Below are 26298 nucleotides of genomic sequence, written 5' to 3'. Positions count from 1 at the left end.
TGTCTTCCTACACATCTTCAGTTTCTTAATGGTAAAAGGGATGGCTCCAGACAGACTGAACATTAATCATCTGGATTCTTTTGTTTAAATTGTACGTGGAGAGAAACTGTAAATAACAACGTGACCTTTAACACAGATTCCTGTCCATCTCTTCTTTATTGGTATATAAATCTTTCCTGAGCAGCTGAAAGGCCAGCTCATCTCTAGCATTACATTAAAGAAAGAACTCTACCACTTACACACAGAATGACTAAGCTACACCAACTGCCCACTAAACTGAAGAAAAGGCCACCCTGAGCTGTAGCATATAGTGCATAAAAATTCCAGTCACAGATTAGCTTTTTTTGCATGAAGCTGATGAGTTCAGGACATACTTGCTTGACTGATCAAAATGTCTTCATTTTAAAAGCAATATGGTTGCTTGTGAATGTCATGATAAGTTGCAGAACTGAATGAATAATGCAGCAAGGACACAGGTTATCACGTTCTTCTCACAGTAGTAACTGTTGGTTAAAGACCATTTAGTAGCAACTACATTTAAATTCTCAGATAAAGTGGCCTATAGGAAGTTTAGTCTTCCCTCAATGACAGCTCAATGGTCTGTGTCTTTTACTCCTGCAGATGCAAATATTTGCCTCAGTAAAGAGGCTTTTGACAACTTTGGTTTTGTAAATTTAACTGTCACTTCCTATATGGTTTGACTGAGAGATTTTAAACAATTAATTCCTGCAGCAGTTACACTTATTTCTCTTCTATACTGCAACACCTATAATATGAAGCAAATGGCAACAACTGCCTGGTATGCATGTCCAGGTTCTGTGCTCATTTCCAATACCACCAAACTCCCAGAGAGCTAAACTGCAGCAAAAAACAAGTGTACCCAAGTGGTCCCACATTTATTAGGCATTAGCTTTGACAGGTTAGGTATGGGCTTTCAATCTACACACTACTCAGGAGGGAGAAGAAAGATGATTCCATAAACAAAGACTTTTGGATTCATTTCCCTTACTAACAACATGGAAAGCAGAATCCACATCAGTTGTATCTTTGAAGAAAAGCTTTATGCTTAAACCTCTCCTTACATTCTACCTGTGCTAAAATGACACACTGCAGCAAGACTGAACAACATCTGCAGGTTTCCAAGGACATAGTTTGATGGGTTTCTAGGCACATCTTCCCAAGATTGTATTAAAAGAAAAATACACATTTTTACAAAGGAGATTAATTTAACACAGACTTTCAATTAAGACTCTTACCGCAATGAAAACCTTATAATAACAATAAACCCCTGCTTTTTAGGGGGTGCAAAGGGAAGACTCATGAAAGCCAGACTCAAGCACAAGCTGTCTCTTTAGCTAGCAAGAAATTCATAGGCCTATGCAGGAAAACACCTTGCTGGTTTATTTCATCCAGACTAACAAAAATGAACTTAACCTGCAGGCGGAAGAATTGCTTAGGGGGATGACTACAACTATGTTTCACACAGCCTGCAAGTGGCCTTTGCTTATTCCATTACACCGCAAGTTTTACAGCAAGTAGAATCTTTATCACTGACATAGGGCAAATAATAAGGCAACACAACCTCTTTACATCCCAGGACCCTCTCTGGTAATGGGGGCGCAGGTTGCCACCACTGAACATGACCTTCTTCTCTATGGACATCATTGATTAGACACTGGACAGCAAAAGCTTAGTTGTTATAATGTATTTCTGGCCTAACTTATATGCTAACACCTAGAACTGTCCTTACTTAATTAAAACAAAAAAATCACACTAATTCTTAGTTCAAGACAAAAAGAGTTTGAGCACTGTCTGAAATAGGGACACTTTACTCATTTAAGTCTCTCAGTAAGCACAAGGTCAATTTACTTTTTCAACACAGACACATGCACAAACACAAACCCACTATCTCCAAATAAGAAAAAAGAAAGGACTACTATGAATGTCAAAACAACCCATGCACTCTTTATAAAAGTTTTGACAATATGTGGAGTCTAAGTCCTAATAACACAATTTTAAATAAAAGGGAAGTTTAACTGTTTTAGATCAAGGCTTGCTTAGTTGTTTTTTTGCAGCTTGGCCAAAAAGGCAGAAAAAAATTTAATGCACTGCAAGTAATGGAAGCAAAGCACAGTGATTCTAACCACTGAGCCACAAACCATACAGGGAGTCATGAGAAAAGTCACTTGGCAGTAACAGTCGTTCTTCAAATAGAAAATTATCAAGAGTTTGTTTTGGGTTTTTTTTCCTCCTCCAGGCATAGCAGACAAAGTTATTCAATTCTCAGATGTCACTGCCATTAAAAATGACTGATTGTTGTGATGACTAATTAGCATTTGGTAGGAAAGGTTCTTGACTTCTAAAATTTGAGAGTTATCAGTCTCTGACAAGCACACAGTAGTCAAAATGTTGTCTTTAGAAACAGAGGGTTTCTCTTTTGAAATAGTGGTTTCTCAAGGAAAGTACTACAGTTCATGTTCTAAGTCCAGATCCCCCTTGTCCTCTACAGAGAGGATCACAAAGTTCCCATCAATCATAAAGAACCAGTCAAATTTTCCTCAGTTTAATTAGAGGTGTCACTCTAGTCACAGAAAGTAACTGTAAAAACACAGAAAGAAAACAAATCCATGATTACCATCTTAGTAGTTTGTGGATATCGGGCATGGCTCTTTTCTCCAATAAGCCTTTGCCATTAAAAAAGTCAAAGAAATGAGAAGGAAGGTATAAGCTTACTCGAGTCTCAGCTTTCATCTGGGCCCGCAACTTCGCTCTCATTTCTTTCTCATTGAAATTGGCACTTCTTTTTACATACACTCCTCCATGCTATCAGAGAGAAAAAAAAAGAAAAACATTAAATATTTAAGTAGTTTAATGTAGAATAGTTGATAGAAGAACAAACAAGAGACAATTACAAGTCACCTTTATGACTCACACTGCAAATTGCCCACAAGACATTTTCTCCTATCACGAAAACATGTGAAACTAATTTTACATTTGCATATAATTTAGCTCACAAAATCTGTTTAAATAAAAATCAGATATAAAAAACGCCCAATGCATAAGACTTTTGAAGTGTCTTGTTTAAAGGTGTTAAATACTTAACTAGAAGATGGCATTAGAAGTGACCCCCAGGGTGTTTATTCCCGACAATGCTGACATGCAGCTTCATTTGTGTATCAAGGGAAAATCACAGGACTGAAGTTACTCACTTTCAAGCACTTACAGGTCAATGCTTTCAATTTTATGTGCCCACTCTTACATAGTAACTAATGCAAATACTGGGAATGCAGGTATCATACTTCTACATACAAAATTTATGAATAGCACAAAAGTAACTAGAGTAGATCTTGAAAACCTCCATGCACTTCACTAGAGAATCAAACTTTTAATAAAGAATTTATATCAAGATAATAATTGAATGAGTAAACCGAAATCCTCAGAAGACAAAGAATTTTATAGACGGATTTTTACTGAAAACTATTATTAAAAGTTAAACTAGGTCCTGGAAGTGATTAATTTTATAACTTGTTGCACACAAGTTATTACAAAACTTCAGTAAAAGGACTATGTCAAAGTACACACAAAGAGAAATTTGCCCTAACATTTCTCTCTTCTACCACGTTGTTTTATCTACAGAGAAAGAGGATGTAAACAAACATGCACCACCTATGAACTACTGATACAATGAAGTCTGGAAAAAACAAAACTAGCTTCCAAACAACATAATTTCAAGTTTAAGGTACATTGTTTTCATGGGTTTTCTAACTGACTCCATAACTTGGTAATACTCTTTTCTGTTCACCATGACTATTGGTATCAGGATTTCTCAGACAACTTCTGTCCATTTATGGTTTTACAGGCTCTTAACAGAAAGGTGATAGTAAGATTAAAACCACTAAGAGCTGAGCCTCATTCAAATACCTGATCTCATGAAAAGATACAGTACATTGTAGAAACAGGGGTGGTGGCTGTGTGCAGAGCTGTGTCCATGGCATGGATAAGAATAAAATTTGAGGGGTTAGGAGGAGGCAGGCAGAAGAGGTGGTCATGCAAAGTGCTTTCAGCCTTTGCTTTTCATGGTGTGGAGAGATGGCTGTTTAGCTAGTGGTGTTTGATGTGACTTTTGAGTTCTTCAAAAGCTGCAGTGAAAGGGAACAGAAAGCCAATGATGCATTAACTGCATACTAAATATTATGTCTTAACTTTATCATCTGTGGTTCCCTCCCAAGGTAAAGTAGCCAGCTCTAACACTCAGCTCTGCTGCTTTGACTGGCATGGGACCAAAACCATGAACAGAATTCCCCACTTCACTGAGTTTGGCTGTGGCATGGTATCAGGACCATCCCACAAGCAGTTTAACAGCTCCAGACAGAAAGCAGCAGAACAGAAAAACGTTTCTTCAACTGTGTAGTAAACAGAGAGCCTCATGTTATCTCCACACTCCACATACAAGACCATTTCTAAGATCTGACACTATTAAAGGGAAACAGAAGTCTTAAGCAGACTGAAATACAGTTGTATTCTGACACTCACCACAACCACCCCTTCCAGGAAGGGAAACTCAGTTTGGTATCAGAAGAAATTAATCTATTATATAAGGTTTCCATGTAATTGATAAGTCATCATTCTCTGTGAGCTCAGCTAGCTCAAGCTTTGATCTATGAGAGAAACCTCGAATCAAGGTCTTCTTGTATCATCAATTTACTAATCAGCTGCAGTAAACTGGAAAAATACTAAACCAACTTTTCCTTGTTTGATTTGTCAACTTGGACAAATGAAGTTACTATTGGACTGTTTGGTTGGGGATACCATGACACACACCAAAGACAGATCTGGTGTCGCACGTCAGATATTTTAATGCTCAGAAATAGATTTGCACTTCTCAAGTAAATGAGCACAGAGTCACGTAATGTAAGAACAGACAAAGTATTGCAAGATCAGCGTTCGCTGCATTCACCCCATCACTCAGTCAGGTCCCTGTGGCTTGGGTACAAAGCTGAAGAGAGGCAGGATATGTGGCTAAAACTCAGGAACAACCAAAAGGGTGCACAAGCTGATGCTGGATAACAGAAAAGATAAAGACATACTTCCTATGTTAAAAAGTCAACCAAACTTAACAAAAATACTTTTCAAAATTACATCCCAGTCTCATCAGGGGTATAAGATAAATAGGAATGAATTGGATATATAAGCGAATAGGAGTGATGGGATTAATTGGTAGCAAATAACAGAGGCAAAAAAAAATTTCAGATCCGCCTGAAAATAATAAAGACAGTTCTATGAAAAGAAATCGGTTCTACCTAATACATCAGACCTGGAACATAATAGGTTAATTTAAGTGTTTCTTTTATTTCCTTGCTATTAGATAGCTGCCTCAAAGAAGAATGCTAGTTATGTGATTGTATATAGCTCGAATTCCCCAATTTGTATTGCATTTCCTTTTCAGTAAGAGATCAAATATATGAACATTCTTCAAAACAGATTTCTGGAAGTACTGTTTTTAAGGTTGTAATTTTTTTCCGGTGTACTTTAAAAGCCCCTCTCTCAGTCAACAATGGATTGTGTTTACAAATATACTTCCTTTGTGCCTGAATTTCACTCTCCTGGACATCCAGACCACGTTTATTTCCAAACAGGATGTTTACCTGAGGAAGGGAATATGAATTCCGTAAGCATAGCGTAATTATGTGGCTCTGGAAACTTTTAGTGGAGTGTAAGTGACATCACTGACAGAACATCAACAGGAAGGGCAGGAAGTGTTTCATGTTTTTGCACTGTTTGGTGTGATAAAAACAATAAAAATACCTATTAGCTTGCACTGCAGGCCTTCTGCATCCCGTCTCAGTCATTTAAGCATATATGCATCACCACTGCCTGTCAATTGTGTCACTGATTTAAATATATATATATATAAATATATATAATCACCCCTCACTAAATCTTGCAGAAGTTTTATTTTTTGAGGAATCAAAAGCTGAATAGGTTTTATTTAATACATACATGTTTTGATTAAAAATGTAGGTGACATTCAGATTAATTTCCACAGGAACCTCCTTTTAATGGTCAATATACCGGTCAGGAAACTGAGCACCGGATATTCCACACAGCAAAAGTAATTTTCCAAAATCTTGATAAAAATAATTTCTGGACACCTAGTGATAGTGGATGGAATATATATCCTGTTTGTATTTTAATTAAAGCAGACTTAAATCACCACCATTGTAATGACTAAAGGCAAGGACAAAGAGCAAAATATTTCCATGCAGCAGATCAGTCACTTTAGTGGACAAAAAATGCAGAGAAGCATTAGGGACAAGCATTAGACAACTGAGAATTCTGTTTTCTCCTAATGCATACCTTAGTGAGGTATGACAGGGTCTGACAGTTTGTAGTTATTTAGGAGACTGGGACAGCAAACCCACCAATTAAAGAAATTGTGAACCGTTTTCTCATTTTCTCTGCAGCATATACTTCTCTAAACATACCAATTTTAGCAGAAACAATGCCAACCACCCATGCTCCAGCCTAGATCTATAGCCTACTCACTAAGGTACTCATCCAGAAGACAACAAAGATTTTCAACCACCAAGCTGAAGACACTGGATGTGCTCCAAATATGAGGGAAAGAGTAAATCCTCCTATTTGGACATATACCTGTAGTTGCCTACTCTTCATATACTCTTTTACAAACTAATATATAGTTCCAATCATACCCAGCAAAATATTGCTCTTTCTCTTGATGTTCTCCACCTTCTTGCCCTCTTGGACAGGGCTCACAGTCAATTCAATCAAACTGTCTAATTCTATTAGAATATTTTCCTAAGTGTGTGCGTGTTTGGTGGTTGTTTCTGTTTTGGTGGGTTTTTTCGGTTTGGGGGGTTTTTTTTTTTTTTTTTTGGTACGTTTTGGTTGGGGTTTTTTTGTTCCTTTTTTTTTCCTTTTCTTTGCCTGGGCAGTGGGGTGAGGAACGGAAATCAGATTAAAGTTCAGAGAACGCATTAAGATCAAACAGAGAAGACAAAGGAGAGAAGTCTTACTGAATAAGCACTTTGGAACCACTACCCAAAACTCTACCCATTTCTGTTCTAACAACTAAGCACCCATTAAACCCTGAGGTAAGTACCATGAAGCCATTTCTGCTCACCTAGAAAAAGGCCAGTACTTCCAAGAACATCCACCTCTATATTTTATTTTGTTTTACATAGGAATAGTTCTGCTTTCAGAAAAAGCAAAGAACAGACATGATAAATTCACATAGGATTTTAGAGAAGTAAGCCATCTACACTACTCTCCACCATTTTAGACTGAAGATCATATCCACTCAGAATGTTGGCTGTTCAGTGACCATGGCCCACTGTTTCTCATTAATCGTATGCGTTTGAGGCACATCAGGTTGAGCTCTCAGACTAGAAGGAACAAAAGGAGTATTGTGCAGATAGAGGAGAAAGAAAAAGGTGTGAATACTGTTAAACTCAGGTTTTTGCTTACTTGAACTCCAAAATAACCATCAACACTTTCATGGAGGTGGGATCTGCCTTTCCTCCATGCTGTACTAAGATCCAACTTCTCTCTTTTATATTGTGCTAAAACCAAAACAACTGAAAAACAAGGAGGTATCTCAAACAGTAATGCAAATTTACTCCCAATTTGTAGCATGATACACAGCAAAAAAAGTCTGTTTTATGCCTTCTGCTAACTGCAGTTTTGGACTGTAAAAAGAACAAAGTTCTAGAATATTCTGAAATACTCCTAACAGACTCTACAGTTTTAATTCTATCCATAATAAGTATTCATTTAGAAAAGTAAATTGAGTCTTTAGCAACTGTCTCTCAACTAAGATACATATCTAACTAGTTAGAGTGAAACCAGATGCTTTCATGTTCAAGTAATTGAGTGCTAGCTCAGAACTACATCTTCACAGCATGCATGGAAAACAGGGGGAAAGTACATCTTACATCTTTGACTCACAAACAGCAAGGAAAGCATGAATGGGCTCACCTGTGAAAAGTACCACCCGTACAGCGGAAGCCATTTTAAGCCATCCTTCAAGACATAGCGGACGTGCCCGAGCGCGTTCTGCCTGATCGCCAGCATGTCCGCGATAATCCAATCAACTGCAACGACAAAAGCCCAAAATAATCAGTTAAATTAGCTCTTAGTTGCCACTGATGAAACAAAAAGTACATGTTGTATGTATAAATGTCATCAAAGGTTTTTGAACCACAAGCTCTTGCTTGTTAGGGCAAGGCTGGAAAGAGACACAGTAAACAGACAAGCAGATTTTTTAAATCTATGAAAGTGTTAAGACAAGCAAAAAAATACAAACCTGTACACTGATGATTTGATAAATATATTACATTTTCTTTATTTTTTGGCAAATCCCCGTAGATAATTACCTAAAAAAAATTAAAAAATATGTGGTATTACTTTATAATTTATTTTCCTTGCATTAGGCAGTGATGTGATCCAATGCAGTAAATGGCTATTTACTAGGAAAACTGTCAGCAAGTTAGCATCATTAACAGACAAACACCCTATCACTGCTTCAGTACCCACCACACAGACAACTGACTTATCAATAAAGCTGTAAATATTAATGAATGAGTGCTTAAGAAACTTATTCTGTTCTTGTGCCTTAGCCCTAGAACTGGATCCATGGAAGGTGACCTTCATCCACAAGCTCCCCACGTTAATATAACTGAAGCTAATGAGGAATCACAGACATGTACAAAAATCACCATTTAATTTATACATCTAACGAATAAGACATGCTTCAGCTAGACATTTGCTATCATTCAAACTAAAAGGGTAATTTTTCCTGGATTAGCTCAAGAACAAAATCTCAACCATTTGCCATGATTTTAACAACCAAGAGTGAACAAAAAAGCATGAAATTGAGGGGTGCCTTTAAATTAGCCTGTGGCTTCCAGACAGCAGGTTTTTTTATATTTTTTTCTCTTTTACATTAAAGACACACTTCAACCTTGTAGTTTCTCACCCCTGAAAGGTACTGGTCTACTAGTGAAATAACTTCTGAGAGCGTGACTACAAAATAAGATGCTGATGCTGGAATCCTAGTCACCCTTTTAAAATGGATTAAGTCAATTATTTTCAAATATAAAATGAGAAATTAATTAATTTTAATTCTGAACTGAAGAACCAATGCAACTGTTCAACTACCTTTAATAAACATTTTCATTACTTAATGAAGCCTAGCCAGTACATTCTAGGTAGGCTTACATCCTTGCTCTGCCAATGGACATACTCCTTGTTTCCCGAAGTTGGCTGTATCAGACATACACACAGCTTTGAAATTATTCCATTTACCAAAAAAGCAAAGTACTATATGGAAGGTTTTCCCACTTATTATCATCAGTTCCCTCATCTGGGCAATACTGGAATTTTATCAGGAAGAACTAACTAACATTCAGATCTGAACTGGTATCATTTAGTACGCCAAGTCTCATATTGATCCATACAGAAGGTCTTTACCAGCATCTCTGGAAAATCTGTCCATCTCTCAGGTAACCTGTGATACTGGATGGCTAACGCCTCATGTTGCTAACTCTAGGCAAAACCCCAACAAGAACACTGTGTGTTTTACATTCATGCTGTTATTTGTTTGAAAATACAATCACACTGTTGATCAAGTTGTATTTTCAAGTTCGAAACCAGATATTGGCAAACTGAGAAATTCAGTCAATATGTGAACAAGAGATCATTCAGCATATAGTAAAAGAGGATATAACTTGAGTTAATTTTTTCCAAAAGCGAAAAAGAAAAGGCCCGTACAATAAATTCTAACTGAAAAACATTTGTAAGAAGTCAGTTCACAAGTATATTCTGAACAGAATTTGAAAAAATTTGAAAGAATTTGAAGAAATTTGAACAAGATTCTGCTATAGGAATAGTCTTCTCATCAAAGTACCAGAATTTATAACCTTACTGCTGACACTAGGTACCACACACAGATTAGAGAAAGATAGCAGTCTGAGGGTTGAACCTTACAGTTCAGGTGCACAAAGTCCTCTGAAATAAATCCTCCTACTCTCACTTATAGAGTTAAAACTTCATTTTCCAAGTGTATGCTTTCCCAGCACTCTTACGCACAAAGTCCATAAATACTGTTTTCTTTAATTTTAAGTTAAGACTCCACTATACAGTTTCTGGCAAAGACAGTTTTAGAGTAAGAGAGAAGGCCCAATACAACAAATCACTAAACCAGAAGGTCCTGAATGTTATTTGAGCTTTTCTAAAATGTAAGAAAAAAAAATAAGAACAAGAGGAAAACAAAACCTGCCCTTGACCCCAAGAGCTGTCCCACACAAGAAAGAGGGTTTGAAATATACAATTTATAACTTCAACTTGTAAATATTTCCACTTTAATGTACAAAGTCAAAATCTCAGTGCAATCAGACCCACAATTTAAAGCACTCACCTCTATTACACGAGTAAAAAAAATATAAAGGATCATTCCCTTAAAAAAAAAGTATGCCATTGTCTTCCAAACACAACAGTTAATCGGTGTAATTTTTTATTTCAGTAAGATTGGATCTAGTTCTAGTTTATAACCCCAGAGGAACACCCACTCACTGTTCCTGTAAACAACTTCTATGCAACATTATGGCTTACCCTAAGGGTTAGATATGTTTACGTGTAATGGACCAAAATCTTTTACTCATGATAAAACATACAGCCATACTGTTGTACAGAACTGAAAAAGGAAGAAAAAAGTCTTATTTATAATTAATTTTCATTAAACACACAAAACCGGGATGTTTTATTTCAAAGCGAAGATAAGAACGAGAAAATCTGAAAGCTCTATTTTGTTTGCTCAGATGGCTCAGCCTAAGGAGGATGCACCAGCTTTATCTGCAGCATCATCCATTTCAGCACTGCCCATTTCACTAATCTCGAGAAAAGGCTTACAGAGTTCATCAAAGGCCAGCAAACAGCTATTCACCTTAGACACTCCCAGTTAAAGAGCTGAGCTACAAACTTACAACTGTTACTACAGCTAGCTAAGAATGGCAACTTCCAGCCTGCAGTCCCAGGAGACACCTATTCTACCGGCACCCACGCAGCTCTCCTTCTGAGACCAAAGCATTTTTGCTTTATTGGGCTTCTGAAAACATTCACCATACACAACAGAGAGATAACAGTTAAGAGCTTTGAATCCTACAGAAATGTCCTTTTCCTTTGAGATGGTGTCTGACGAATTAACCTGCTTGTGGATAAGCAAGAGAAGAGTCTCCTCAGGACAAGACTCCAATTTCTGGCCATCTGATGTGTTTAGGTAAACCAGAGCACCTAATGTATATTATAGCTGCAGAAGGAAATAATACAGTACTCTTCTTCATGGCCTCCCTGCTGTTTTTCATGGCTAACTTTGCAGAATTCCTCGCTGCAGAGGCTGTGCGGCCTCTGACTCCTCATTCTGCTCGTGCAGAAGATGTTTGGGGGCCACAGTGAATTACTGACTCACAGAATATTCTGAGTTGGAAGGGACCCACAAGGATCCTCAAGTCCACCTTTTAAGTGAATGCCGGTATGGGGATCGAATGACCTTGGCACTCTTAGCACTGCGCTCTAAGGCAACACTGGAGTGACTCAGCAGCAACAGCAATGCAGAAACAAGAGTCCACAGCACCCACCTGTATTCAAGCCCCTTTTGAAGCAACCTGAAGACATCAGAGTGGCTTCAAGATTCCTAGCCGTCGTAAGAAGAGCAGTGCTGCTCCTGGGCTGTGCAGAGGATAGGCAGGGGTGGTCTTGCTCCCTGCAGCCAATGCCAGGGAAGCAGTGCAGGACATGCTTGGGAGGCAATTTCAATTTCAGCACAAGGTACCTAGTGTTTCACGTATTTAATGCATGGCCCTCCAGATACTACAGTATACATATACTCTACCTATCTATCAGCTTAATGAACTGATAAGTGCCCTGTCTGCCACAATGAAGCAAGTGAGGAACCAGTTCACTTAGAATAGAATCTGCTATGTTAAAAAAAAAAAGGCACAATGAAGTCAAGCAAAGAAAACAAGTCAAAAGGAAGAGCAACACAGAAAGCCAAAGTAAGCAGAGATTTGAGGGAACACGTTTAAAATGCAGATTTACAGTCTTACACTGCAAACATTACTTGTGTACACAACACTGAAATGTGTACTTTTAGCCATGTTTTGGTTGCTTCACAGCCCAGTTCACAGTAATGGGTAATACAGTTAGTGTTAATGTGGGCCTTTCACATCTGTTTACACAGCAGCACTGTCAAACTCAATACAGTGAGGTCTCAAATAAAGGAAACAGGATGCTGTTAGATCTCTTCTGTGGGAAGGCTGGTACCCAGCTTCCATGGATGCCATATACCAAGCTGTTTACAGGCTCAGCGGCCACAAGACACACCTCAGGGTGTCCTGTCCAGGCGAAGCTCTGATGCATTAGCAGGTTACAAGTAGTTCTGCTGGGAGAATGCACTAATTCAGTGATAGGCTGATCTAGGCATGCAAATAGGAGCTCCTGGGTGATCTGGTGACACCAGTTTCAGCTTCCCTACCAGACTCTGCTTTTTCCAGCGCAACAAATTAAACTCTGGCTGTGCTAATAGGTAGGTCATGTAGCAATGTGGAACAGTCCTGCATGGTAGCTACACCTGAATAACTCACAATTTGCACAGGTTTTCACTGAAACAAGGTGGATGCTCCTAACTTAGAGTTAAGAATTTTATTTCTTGCTTATGAAATCTTTACATACCAAAGAAAATTAAATAGATCATTTAATCACATCCTAGCTATGTCAGCTCAGTAAACACTGCCACAGCAAAAATAACCGGAGGTAAAAGTAATCATACTATCAGAAGATCTGCTTGCAGGTCAACTGGTGATGACATCAAACTCCTAGCAAAGAGATTATCTTAATGTTGTAATTGGATGTGGCTGATAATGGGAGGAGTTAGAAGCTGATCTGCAAGCAGATCTTCTGATAGTGTGACTTCTGCTTCAGCAGTATTAAGGCAACGCAACTGGTATTGCTGGTAAAAACTGAGGCCATCTCATCTGATGTCTATCAGTCTACCAGCACACTCAGTCTTGGTTCCTCAGGCTTCTTAACCCTCCTCCCTTCTCTATTCAACAAAGCAGGTGTAAATTAAGAATGAACATCTTTGCTGTTACTTCAACCAAACTTATGTTCAGTACTTTGTGAAAGCAGTGCACTGTGTTCAGGAAAAACGTCAGCTTCAAGCACAGGCAATAGCAACTGGAAAGAAGGATAAAAACAGGATAACAGGGGGAGAACATTCCTTCCCTCTTCTAGAGAACGAGTCAAGACATCAACACTTAAAAAGGACCAGACGGACTTCCTACTCAGCTGTACTATCCTCACAAAATGCACCTCTCTCCACTTCACTATTTCTTCATGATCAATAATTGGGACTGTGTGCTCTTTGGATCAAGAGCAACTCTCTTAGCTAGGCACTACAACAACATGTCTACTAAAATAAATAGTATTCTAGGACATATTCCTCAACTGTTTGTTAAAAACTCTGGATACAATTTTCTGGAGAAAGGGTGGAGCTTGCACGAACAAACCACCGAAACAACTACCAGGTAGCAGCTCCTGAAGTCAACATACACCCTGTGCAAGCTGACCTCTGCAGCATTGCTGCAGGCATCTTCAGCAAAGTTCTTTAAATTCTCTTAAGACTAAAAACGTGCCTCATGTCACAAGTCCTTTGAGCTTCCAGAGAAAGTACCTCAGACCACAGAATCTATTTACCCTGTTTGACTAGAAGCAGGCTCAAGACAGGATACAGATAAGGAACCTGTACTTGGGGCTGACAAATTTCTCAGGTTTTCAGATGTCCTACTATAAGAACTTTAAATGTTTATTTTTCTTCACAGAAGATGAAGACACAATTTTATTCACATTTAACAGATACAGGTCTCACTTGCCTACAGCATAAGGAATATGAATACAGCAGAAGAGGAAGGACTTTTATGTTTTTAGTTGCATTTTCTCTAGATCTGAAAGAAAAGTTTATAAATTTTCTAAAAATGCCTTTAGGACACCCAGATTTTAGGTAATGATCATACTACTGCTACACATCATAACCTCTTCAGGGACTATCTGCCCAGTACAGAATTGCACAGGTCTGAAGTCTGGTGCTCAGACAGCTCTAACAAGCTCAGCAGCATAAAATCACAAAGCAATCCATTTTATTGAAGCAGAGTTCATTCAAACGTTCTGCAGCTATGTGTTTTACTGGGGTTCAGTGAAGAAAACCATTGCTAAGAGATTAAGCTCTGGGGAATGTTGAACAGATTCCTATATGTAATGTAATTCAATTTTTTTTTTTTAAATACATTTTTCATTTGATTCAACCAGACGGCACAGAACTTTAGAAAATACACTTACTACCATTTTATTTCCTTTGTGTAAGAAAGCTATAGTAGCAACTTATAGAGATTAAGCAGGATCATACCATTTTATAGAGATTAAGCAGAATCATACCATCTGATGTTAAATATGAAGTCTGTACATTCTTACTTTCATACTAGCTTCCAGCCTTATGGTCTAAATTGACAAAGTGTTATGAATGGTTATACTTCCTTCAGTGTACTAGATACATGTATAGAAATCATTTAGTTTTGATGCTGACTGTAAAGTTTCTGAGCTGAATTAAAGATAATTGTCCCCTGTACTCCTTAGCTATCTGATGAATCCTTAAAAAAATTTTTAGAAGGGCAAATGTTCCTGTTTTGACAACAGAAAAAAAGGCAAGATTTATCATGATTTTAATTTTAACATTCTGGCATCTAAGGTCTGAATAAATCCTATTTAAAGCCCAAATAATTTACAGATCTCTCTCCAAATTACTTGCTTTTGATTACAGTGCAGTTCAATAGCATGAACCCACCATTACAACCAGTGACCACCTGGGAAAAATCAAAATTAGACCATCTAACATTCATCATAAATCACAAGTAATGGAATTTTTTTAATAATAACTGCATGTACTTCAGACATATGTGAAAGGAGATTATTTATACAATGAGATTTCAATGTGAGTGTTTTTCTGAACATTTGTCATCTTGGTATTACATAAAACCTGAACACTTCCACTCTTGTAGTAGAAGGCATAAGTATTCCACCTGTTTCAATAGGAGAAAGTCTCCTTTATAAGCCTTTTGCATCTCTGGAGATTTTTTCATGCAGATTTTTGTAATTTCTTTAGAAGAAAGGCAAAAGCAACCCACACTTAATGTAGCCATTGTTTATTGCCCTTCTCTAGTGGAAAATACATAATGTCCATTCAAGTTCACTCTGGAAGTACCCTTTGCCCACCAGACGTGAGCCAGAAGCAGGAAACCTTGTGGCAGTTTGCAGTTATTTCCTCCATCCAGAGCTCTTTGTAATAGGAACTTTGCTTCTAAATGCCTAGGACTCCGTGGAGGAGTTGCTTGCATCTTTATTTGTAATACTGTTACAAGTGGTTTGTATCAAGTACAGACCGAAAACTTCTGTGAAGCTATCAGTGAGTTACCATGAATGAGGATGATTAAGAAACATCTCTAGTCTCTGCTTGTGATTGTGGAATAGGATTTTTGAAAGCTTCTCCACACATCATTGTCAGTAGTATTTAGAATTTAAGCACTCTGGACTTTCACAGCGAAGCAAAGGCATCACTACACAGCACAGGAACATGTAGGGAGGTATCCACAACAATTCTGGCTCCAGAACTGAACACAGTAAACTGATCAGCCTCAAAAATCGCCACATTAAAATCACCCTCATGTGCTCACCACCACAGCCAGCTCACCTGCAGCTTGCTTTGGACTATGCACTATGTTTGCCTGCTTACTCAAAAAGAAACATGCATGCCCTCAGATTCCCAAGTAGCCTTAAGAAATGGAACAAAGTAAGTCTTCAAGTCAATCCCTAAGTTCACCAGGAAAAATTACTTCACTGCCACAATACAGTTCAAAGCAATCAAAACTAGTATTTTTTCATATCTAGTGCTAAAATACAAATTTGACTGAATCATGTGTAGCTTATTTAACATTTAAAAATCAAACTAGCATAAATGCTGTTTCCTACTCCCACAGATGATCTAGTTGTAACAGAGAAGATGACAAGCAGTATGTGACAGAAATGAAAAGAACAAAAGAAAATAATTTCTCTGGCTTTTTATACCAAATCTCTTCACAGGACAAATTCAAACTGACAGAAGATAGATTAAAGAGTATTCTTCCCCTGAGAAGATATGCTTCCTCATAATTGTAATGTCAAAATCCCTGACATCTGAGCCTACTTTATCTAACACAACTAAAACTGAGAAAAAAAGGATATCCTGCCTGCAAGCCTAAGGCAAAAAGTTTGAAATAACTGCACTCAAATCTTTAACACTGAACAGAATCTTCTCTTAGCAAGAACAGTGTCTGATGGTAGAGTACCAGGAGAAAAAACATCTAAATTAACAATCATCCTTACATAAAGTATCTAGACATATTATGTAAGCAGAACAAAAGGGCATGGAAGAGCACTGTAAAACTCCACAGCCCAGCACCTACCAAAACACAGTTAAACACAAAAAGAGTAAAGTGTATAAAACTCATGCAGATTAAAAAAAAAGTGGTAAACACAACTTTTATTTTCAAATATAACTAATTTATGCAAAGTCAGGATAAATTGTATTGAAAAATGCATATATCAAAAATCTTAAGATATTAAAACAAAGTATATTTAAATAGAAAATTTTAAAATCAAACCATGAGATTGCAAAACTTACTGGTCAAATACTTGGAATCAGAATTTGTAAGAGCATTCAAACTTGCCCTTTGATTCCTACCTGACACATACTTTCTAATATTTTCATAAGTGCATGCAGCTAACTTAAAAATGTAATCACACATTTTTTAAATTGCGGACTGCAACAGATACGGCTGATATAAAATTCAGATTCAATTGTGACTTGCCAATTAGAAAACATATGCTAGGAAAACCTCCGCACAAAGCTGCTAATTTATAAACCCAAACAGCAATTTTGGTTCAGGTAGCTGGTACTTGATTTCTAAAAATGCTAACAAGACCTCAGTTTTAATTTATTTATTTTATTTTTCATACATCATACAGTAAGTGGAGGATGATCAGGACCAGCACTGAATGTGGAACCTCTCTACACTAAATTCTTTCCAGATTGCCCCAAAGCCAAATCTGTAGTACACTGGATCTCTAGATGGTATATTGTTGAACAGGAGTCCTGAAGGACATCACTGTCACCTTCAAATCTACAGTCAAAGGCACAGAATAAAGATTAAGATATATGCAAATATCTGGTTTGCAACATCTAAAACAGAGCACAAAGTTGACACACCTAATCTATCTATTTTTGCTGCCTCATACCACGGTTGAACGTAAGAGTCTAAAATTAGGCATACATCTCAATTTGAAAGCTGCATCCCTCGGGCTTAGCAGGTATCACTTAATTTCTGTTCTAATAACACAAAGAACTTTGCTGCATACTACAAAAGACATATATGCCTGGAGACAGCTGTACACTGAAATCTCTAATGAAATGAATCAGGGTAAACCCTCTTAATGGAGACAGAAAAATTTCATCACAGCAGAAAAATTTCACTGGGCTTCTTTCAAAAGTTTACCACACAAACGTAATACACTTCACTACCTTCTCCTAGTTTCTTTTCAATCTTTGCACTGCACCAGTTCCCAAATTTCTATCACTCCCCCAAGACCTTGACTTTATTATTGCTACCAACACAATTAAATGACAAGTTATGATTATTTTAACCTCTCAACATGCCTCACAACAAGCAGCAACGTAAGCAGGTGCTAACTGGGGTTACTGACGCAAGCTACATGAACTAGGAATGCTCAAGCCCTTGGAGGCTGTTCACCTCCCACCTGAGCTTAGAGGTTTGCCTTGATGGCAGCTCAGCTCCCATCCTTGAGCTTGCTCAGCTCCCACACCATCCCAGTATCCTCCACTCCTGAGCTGCCACACAGGGAGGAGAGCTCAGGAAACTCAAGCGCTGGTTCACACACCCAGGCTCATGCCAAAATGCAATTGCCAGCACTTTCTTTCCAAACACAACTGAACAAGAATGAAAAGTTATGTTTCCTTTGGACTTTCTGGTTATGGCCTTTGCCTGGGAAAAGGGTCCTCATCTCAAGAGGAGTCAAACTCTGTCACTCACGTCTACTGACAGGAAGCAATTAGAAGCCAAACCTTCACCCTGCCATTATGAAGCCTGGTTATGATGCCTCCCCCAGTGCAGAGAGGGAAGAACCAGGCTCCTAAGAGATGACAAAACACCTCACCAACAGCAACCAGAAGCAACTCCCCTCCTTGTATGCTGCAACTCGGCTGTCAGACTTGCACTGCCTCTTGGCTTCCCACCTCCCTCCACCTTGGGCCCTCAAGAATTACCTGTTTGACAGCTGGAAATGAAAAGCAGGAAGCAAGTAAAGATAATCTTGTCTGGGAAGCCTGCTGTCCTGGGAATAGAGATGGGCACAGACATTCAATTTCACTGCAATTTGGCCAACAGCTCCGATTGAGCATCCATCCCAATCTCAGACACCAAGCTCTCCTCACACATTTCCTAGAAAGCCAAGATATGAAAAGTCCCAGGCTCTACTCCACTGGAAAGCATCGTCAAGAGTTCAGCAGCACATTAGCTCCACAAGTTTTAGTTTGCTCTAAACCTACGCAGTTTTCAACCCTGATGAGACCCAGCAAGTCCAAGCTTCAGTATCAATCCAGGAAGCACACTGCACTGTTTAACAGGCATCTCTTGTATTTTATAAAATAATTGTTCAGCTCTGCTAAGCAACACCGAGGTATTATTTGATTCTTACAGCCTTTCCAGAGTCCTGTAAAGACAATGAAAACCAGAATTTCATAATGTCTTTAATAAAAACACCGCTTCCAAAAAATCCTATTCATCAGGAAGTGGGGGTAGGGAAGACAGCTGACACAAGCACTGAACAAAATCCACGTGCATTAATTCAATTACGGATTTCATTCAATTGTCAAAACCTTTCAGATGAAAATAATCCTTTAGGAAGCAGTCTGAATGATGATTTCTTCATTATTTCTTCACCAGCATTCAGTACAAAATATTAAATGCAATTACAACAAAAAGAGTTGAAGAACATTTAGTCCTCAACTGATCTGAAACACGTGCACAAACACAATAGGCATCATTTCATCACCCTGACAGCAACTGGGATAAGATGTTCAGGGTCAGAGAGAGATGAGAGCATTCATCATATTGAATTACTATTCCTTTCAGCCCTTCAAACATCCTAATCACATGCATATTTGCAGCCAATCTGTTTTTCACATTCTATGGTAAGATTCAACTGTTCATTGTCTGTTCGAAATAGAAGAGACCAGACTTCCCTAACACAGTAAAGACAAAAGCAGTAACACAACCACAGCTCATCAGCTACTTGATGATTCAGAAACCTGGTCCAAACCAACTATTAGCAACAGCAGACGCAAGTCCTCTGAAGTGCATGAATTGCACCTGTTTTTACCAGTGACTGCTTTGGCTCATCACTGCTGAAATTAACATCCTTTGCTCTCTGAGACTCTCTTTACACAGAATTCTCCTCACTTTATATAGTGTTCAAGCACCTCGTATACATTCTTCCTAGAAACAGTACTGTAGGGCGCCTGCGCCTTACGGCAGAACAGGTGCGAAGCAACACAGGGCCAAAGCAGGGACATTCTCTCTATGCCACTTTCCAACACACCACACTTACATATTTTCATTACTCTGAGTTCATAGAGATTATTGAGCAGCAGTCACAATGCCACAGATGAATTAATTTCATATATTTATAGCTCCTTAATGGAATTCATGGACACCCGCTAAACTGTAATTCCACAGACAAACATACACAGCATCACAGGATTTCACTTTATAGTCATACTGGCTTTGCCCAGTTTACCTCACAGCACTGGGATGTTGTTGTTGCTTTTTGTACTCTCAATACTGGTTCTTCAGTCTTCTATAGCCAACTCTTGCATGACAGTCAGCAAAAGGGACTATTTTTGGCAATTCATTAATGAATTCTAATATTATTGGAAAACCTAAACTGATGCCAAGTTAGCTTGAGTTCTCTTAGGCTTTGTAAAACAAATTGTTCCTGTGGAAAAAAACTGAGTTGGACCCAAAATTTAAAGAGAGAAAGTATTTACAAGTAAATACTTTTTGCTTATCAATCAAAAAACTTTTACAGTTACTTCATGAGCCACTCTCTAGGACATAAAATATCCAGAGCTCACAGCAATTATAGCTCTGCATTTATTTTAGGTCTCAAGTCAAAGACTTAAGAGAAAGGGAAAGACTAGTATTTCAAGATTTTCTATCATGCAGATCAGGTTATCACCTTACACAGTTACATTTCAAAACAGAAGAGTTTGCTACAAAGATAAAAAGCCTTCCTATCATGAACTAAGTTTTTGTTTTAAAAGAATTGGCTAAAAACATCCAAGTCAAGAAGAACAAAAAAAAGAAGAAAAATACACTTGTGCATACAGTCATGAGGGGGAGACAGGTTTAGATACTTAATGGATTAACAGCAGATGATAGACAGAAACATCACTTCTTGACAGATAAATAAATAGAAAATAAATACCACAATACACTAATATTTCAGTCAAAAAAATAGTCATCCATGTTTATGGCCCTAACCAACTTTACCCTATTAATGCTCAACTCACATTACTGGGAATTTTGGCAAATTATTTTAAGATCAGACAGCTCAAATATCCACAACTGGTTCAGTGTTCTTGTACTGAAAAAACACAAATACCTTAAGTGTAAAACCAAAGAATGCTAAACAGCACATAATGTTATAGACATTTTAAATACAGTAAGACAGCAACAGTGCTAACAAAAAGTCACTTAAGCATCCGTAGAATCGTCATGAGTGAGACTATGCAACAAGCTCCAGTATTCTGATGGATGAGGCTGTCGTCTCCTATTTATCCAGTTACAAAAATAAATATCCCAACACATTTCAATCGATTGAATAAATTAATAGATCTGAAAGAGATGCAGAATTCCTCCCTCCCACGGTTATTATGGTGCCTTAATGCTGGTAGAGCCCTACAGCTGCCTTTATGAAGCTACTATTTTTGCTAGTTTATTGGAATTAAGTTTAATGATGCTACACTTCTGCATCCAATTACGTGCCTTAAGACAGCCCATCCACAGTAGCTCTCAGGTTACCATTCCAGTCTCACACACTCAGGCACATGGTTAACTTTCCACTGTGAGTTTCAAGTTCAAACATGTAAAGCATTCACAAGAGTAGGTCTAAAAGGACACCCTGTTTCTCTCCCTTAAACAAACGGGGACTATCTTCCAGTTAAATGATACATGGATTTTAAGGGTTACAACTCTTACCTCTCTACAAATGTATTTTCCAAGTTTTTATTTACCTTTCAGTGGCAGTTACTAATTTATTTATCCTACAACATATGCCTCCTCTTCCACCATTTCTTATCATTATTTGTTGCTTACTGTGACAAAGCACGTCTATTTTAATATTGTCCTAATCGATCTCCTGTTAGTGGACTGTAATTGATCACAACCATTTTTGTGTTTGTATGAAGTTTATCAATGCAATGAAACAGAGGTCAACAGATAATGGCTGCCTTTTTGTTTCTTTTGGTTAGCATTTTCCTTTCTTTAATGTCACAGGCATTTTTTGGATAAAAGTTTTTTTAAAAATTCTAAGTGTTTGCTACTGTCTGCACACCAATTGCAGGCAACTTAAGTAGTTTTTCCATTACAATTTATATATCTTGATTTTTGGCTCTCATTCTTAGAACAGGTTAAGTACTACACTGCTATTTTCAGCAGTTAATGACCAAGGTGTGTTACTACACATCAAGGTATCTGCACTAGAGACACTACACAAAACAGAAGGCAGTAAGTAAGAAGTACTGTAAGTACTTAACCTGTGAGCTACTGCTCCCACTTCTCTTCCCTTTTTTTTTTTTTTAATATATAAAGCACCACACAAGTTAGCTTATTTGGACAAGAAGTAAGGGTGAAGTTACTTAAGTTACAAGCTCAATCAAAAACTACCACTAAAAGAAGATCTTGCTTCAGTTTTGTATCTGCTCTATTTACTCTGATGTCAAACTGTGCAACTGTTGTACCTTTAGCTGGCTTTGTGGGTTTCCCAAGAGTCAGTATGAAGCAAGGCCTACAACTGCACTTAGAAGTGGAAATTAGGGGAGATCTAGCCTGATTCCAAAATAAGCTTCATCAGAGAGTGGAAAAAGGCCTTAGCTATAACTATGAGAAGACCTTATTTGTATGAGCTCTGTCACGTCTCAACATGTACTGATATTCCTTGTTCTCAAGCACCTGAAGCTGACACTAGCTTCAAACAGACATCTGTATATTCAAAACACTTTGAAGGTCATGTTTAGGCACAGAAAGCACCTGCCATTTATTATTTTTTACATGCAGAATTAAAAGTCTCCTTGCCTACTTTGCAAATTACAGACAAATATATAACTGCTCAAACACTGAGCACTTTGTGAGGTATTATCACCTGAATGCAAATACCCTTCTGATCACACAAGAGAGACCTCCAATTCCAACTTATTAACCTGAAACCGAGATCCTGAATAATCACAATCCATGGCTGATCCAAAATTTAAGGGCCAAAGAGTGACATAGGCAGACTGCCGAAAACTGAAAATATGTAATAATTTAGATATTAAGTAATCTATTTATTAAAAACTTGTACGTGTATTATGTACAATCATAGCTGATGACACCTTTCTCATCTGCTGCCAATTTAATGCTACAGATGTGCAGCACAGGCCACAGGGGTTCAAAGTGTGCAAAGGCGGCTGCCATTCAAGTGCTGACAGAGCACGACCGGTGTCGCATCTCTTCCGTTTCCCCGACCTGCAAAACGAACACAACACCAACACTCCGTGAAAAGCATCACCAGAGGAGCAGCGGCGGCTGCGGAACGAGGCGGATCCTCTGCGGCCCCGGGCACAGGCCACGGCCGCACCTGCCCGCGGGCCCCACGGTGAGCGGCCCGAGGGGGCCGGGGCGGCGAGCCCAGAGCCGGCACCACCGCCGGCCGCTCCCCGGGCCGCCGGAGGCTCCCTGCCCTGCCCGGCCGGCTCACCTGCACACCCGTGTAGTTCTCGAAGAAGAAGAGCACCATGCTCTGGTAGATGGTGTACAGCCGGTCATCCACCTCGCGGTAGAAGCGGGCGGGCAGCACGGCGGAGAGCAGGCGCCAGGCGCCCCAGGCCAGCATGTAGGTGGGCGCCGTGCCCATCATAACGGCGGCGGGCAGCACGTAGCGCATGGAGTAGGTGTGCAGCACCAGCGACAGAAGCATCTTCCCGCTGCCCCCGGCCTCACCGGGACACCCACATGGGCGGCGCGCTCACACACAGCCCCGCAGCCCCGCAGCCCGCATCGCCCGCCGCGCCGGGCACCCCCGCCAGGCGGCCGCGAAGCAACAGCGGCGGCGGCGAGCGCGGCCGGGAGGGACGGGGAGAAAGAGAGCGGCAGGAGCGGACAGCGGCTCACGGCTCGGCCAGCGCCACCGCCGCCACCATCTTGCCCGGCGGAGGCGGAGCCGCGCCGCAGGAAGGCGGCCCCACGGCCGCCGCGCTTCCGGGAGGGAGAGAGGGAGGGACCGCTGGCTCTGGGCCTGGCTGGACCGGCCCCGGCGGCGGCCCGCGATGCGGCACCGGCCATGTCCCCGTCCCCGTCCCCTTCCCCGTCCGCGTCCCCATCACTCCCCAGTTAGAAGCGCCTGCAGCGAGGGTCGGGCTGCTCGGCTCCGTGCAAAACAAGGCACACGCGTTTATAAGTGATGAGCTTAGTTGGTATTGTAACCTAGCATAGGTTAGAAGAAAATTTATTCCTTTTCCTGGCCGTCCGCAGCCCCCTCCCCCGTCCCGCACTTTCGGCCTATGAGTCCAAAGTGGAGCACTAAAAAAATTGCAGTTCTCCCTTTGCCAGCTCCAGGCACAGCGATGCTCTGGGTTTTGGAGGCATTTCACGTGCCAAACTTGCGCTTGGACGCGTTCTCGCACAAGCAAGCAGCTGCCTGCCTCGCGTCCTCTCTTCTCCGATCCCCAATCTCTGCCCCCCAATAACCTGGTGGCAGCAGATGCCAGAGGCACCAACTGCTTTTGAAGAAAATGCAAGAGGTCTTGCAGAAACAGTCTATTAACCTTCTCAGAAGAAATTTCTTATTAAGCTTTAGGCCATAGTGAACGAAGTATTTATTCCTTGTCTTTAAAAAATAAGTTCTATCCTGAAGCTTGTGGAGATCTCATTGTTTTGAAAGAAGTGGATGCGCAATACCTTCTGCTAAGATCTGTGTCCTTTGCCAGGTTTTAACTGGGGCAAGCTTTGTCCTTTGCTGTTGCTGACCTCATGCTAGCTGGTTTTTAGTGTGTGTTGAAAATGGCATCCTTCAGTTCATTAGTCTTAGGCATAAAAAGACATGTCTTCACCAGTTTTAGAATGTTTCCTTTTTATTCCTTTGAATGCTTTCCCCCCGTATTACAAAGACTGCCTGTATTTTCTTTGCTGTATTTTACATTACATGTTTTCCTTTTTTGTTACACTCTTTCAATTTTACTTTTTCCTTCCAGTTTATGCTTTTCCAGCATTCTTAATATTTTACCATCCCACACATGCCCATGTTCACACACTTTGTTTCTGCTTTTCATAATTGGCTATTTTCTACAGATTCTTTTAATATCTTTCTTCTCTTTGTGAAGTATGTGTTATCAAATGTATAGATACCATTTTAGTTACATAAGAAGTAGAAAGTCCATGTACTCTGGCTTAGGGCTTAATTTACTAGTATAATTATATCAGTATGATATCGTAATATGGGGTTGTAATGTCTGCGACTGAATGAAACTCAAACTTTTCCATTCAAGAAAAGAATATACCACGGTGATGAGATCTGGGACGCTGCTGCCAAGTCCTTGCTTTTCTTGATTCATAGATGCTTTTTATTGTAGATCCCTCTGAATTGTGCCACAGGAGTTTGAATACTGGTCTTTCACATTGTAGATGACAGAGGCAAAATAAGAAAAATGTTCTGATATTCCCTATAATTTGTCATTTCTAGTCTTATGAAAGCATAAGCCCCAATTACACCTCCTTTAACCGAATTGCTTCCTGGGCATTTTACTTTCATCTGGAAGAAGAAAAATCACCCAATTTAGGGTAATTAGTACTCCATTTCAGATATTAAGACTTCAAACCTGTTAAGGTTTTATTTTCTTCTTGACATTTAAAAGAATAAACAAGCCTGAAATTTTGGGGGAAAAGCATTGGTGAGCCATGTGTAAGGTGCTCAGTCTGTTTTGGGTGAACATAGTTATTTGGTAGGACCCTGAGTATTCTAGTGTTGGGTTATGCTGCTGTTGGTTGCCACACCTAAAGTGGCCAAGCTCACCAAGCTCTGGAAAAAATATCAGATGTTAATCTGATAGTGAAAAATACCAGTAACTGCCTCTAGAAGGAACCACAAACTGTATTGCTAAGCACCAACTCTGAACGTTAAGGGAGTTTCTCATTCTGCTACTCACAGAACCGTGTTTCGCAATTTTGTCACCCACTCACTGCAATTGTCAATAGACTGAGCAAAGCCAGATGACATTAGATACAAATCAAACTCCCTTGAGCTTTAAAATTTAAACCTTTACAGATGGTCTTAGCTTCAACAATATCCTGGAAAATGATTTACTGGTATCAGTTCTGTTGGTAAATGTTGAGAAACAAGACACAGATATTAAGGCCAATGATCTAGATCCAAATAAGGATTGAAGCACCTAAATTCCCGGACTCAAGGACTTCAATTGAGAGCTTAGGCTTGCTATGCAGTGCATGTCATGCGGGGAGCTAAGCAGCACATGATAGGATCCATGGCCATCATTAGTCTGTGCAGGAAGTTGGTTATAGTTAGCAGACTCAGTATGTATTTGTGTAGGGCCAGGTAAACTGAAACACTGGGGACAGCGCTGTGGCCTAAGTATGTTCTTACAAGTTCTCATTCTGTATTTCAGAAGCACATGTGTCCACTTGAGATCCACAACCCACAGATCTCTCTCAAAGTTTGGTAACATGCTTTGTAAAACATGGCTAGAGAAGATTCCAACAGACTTCAGAGGACTGGATCAGACATGGATTCAGTTTGTTGAGGGTATCAAACTCATACCTCCCAACAGTGAGGTAGGTGACCTGTAGGGTA

At 39.5% G+C, this 26298-nt stretch overlaps 1 protein-coding gene across 3 annotated transcripts in view; it reads right to left on the bottom strand.

Annotated features, from left to right (window-relative positions):
• The window catches only part of AGPAT5 (1-acylglycerol-3-phosphate O-acyltransferase 5), a 55986-nt gene extending 32324 nt beyond the window's left edge, over positions 1-23662 (bottom strand). Inside the window, exons 1-5 of one of the 3 annotated variants that reach the window (XM_048297216.1) lie at positions 23194-23352; positions 22829-22961; positions 8327-8396; positions 7999-8114; positions 2734-2823 (exon numbers count right to left, since the gene is read on the bottom strand). In XM_048297216.1, coding sequence (XP_048153173.1) covers positions 2734-2823; positions 7999-8114; positions 8327-8396; positions 22829-22961; positions 23194-23261 — 477 coding nt within the window. In that variant the 5' untranslated portion in view covers positions 23262-23352. Of the gene's footprint in view, positions 1-2733; positions 2824-7998; positions 8115-8326; positions 8397-22828; positions 22962-23193 lie in introns of all 3 variants that reach the window. The other 2 variants (XM_048297215.1, XM_048297217.1) reach the window with 2 other exon arrangements.
• Positions 23663-26298: the final 2636 nt, after the last annotated feature.

This window comes from Corvus hawaiiensis, chromosome 3 (genome assembly GCF_020740725.1).
Source record: "Corvus hawaiiensis isolate bCorHaw1 chromosome 3, bCorHaw1.pri.cur, whole genome shotgun sequence".
Taxonomy (NCBI): Eukaryota; Metazoa; Chordata; class Aves; order Passeriformes; family Corvidae; genus Corvus; species Corvus hawaiiensis.
Note: the sequence above shows the minus strand (reverse complement) of the source record. Positions and strands in the feature narration are given on the sequence as shown.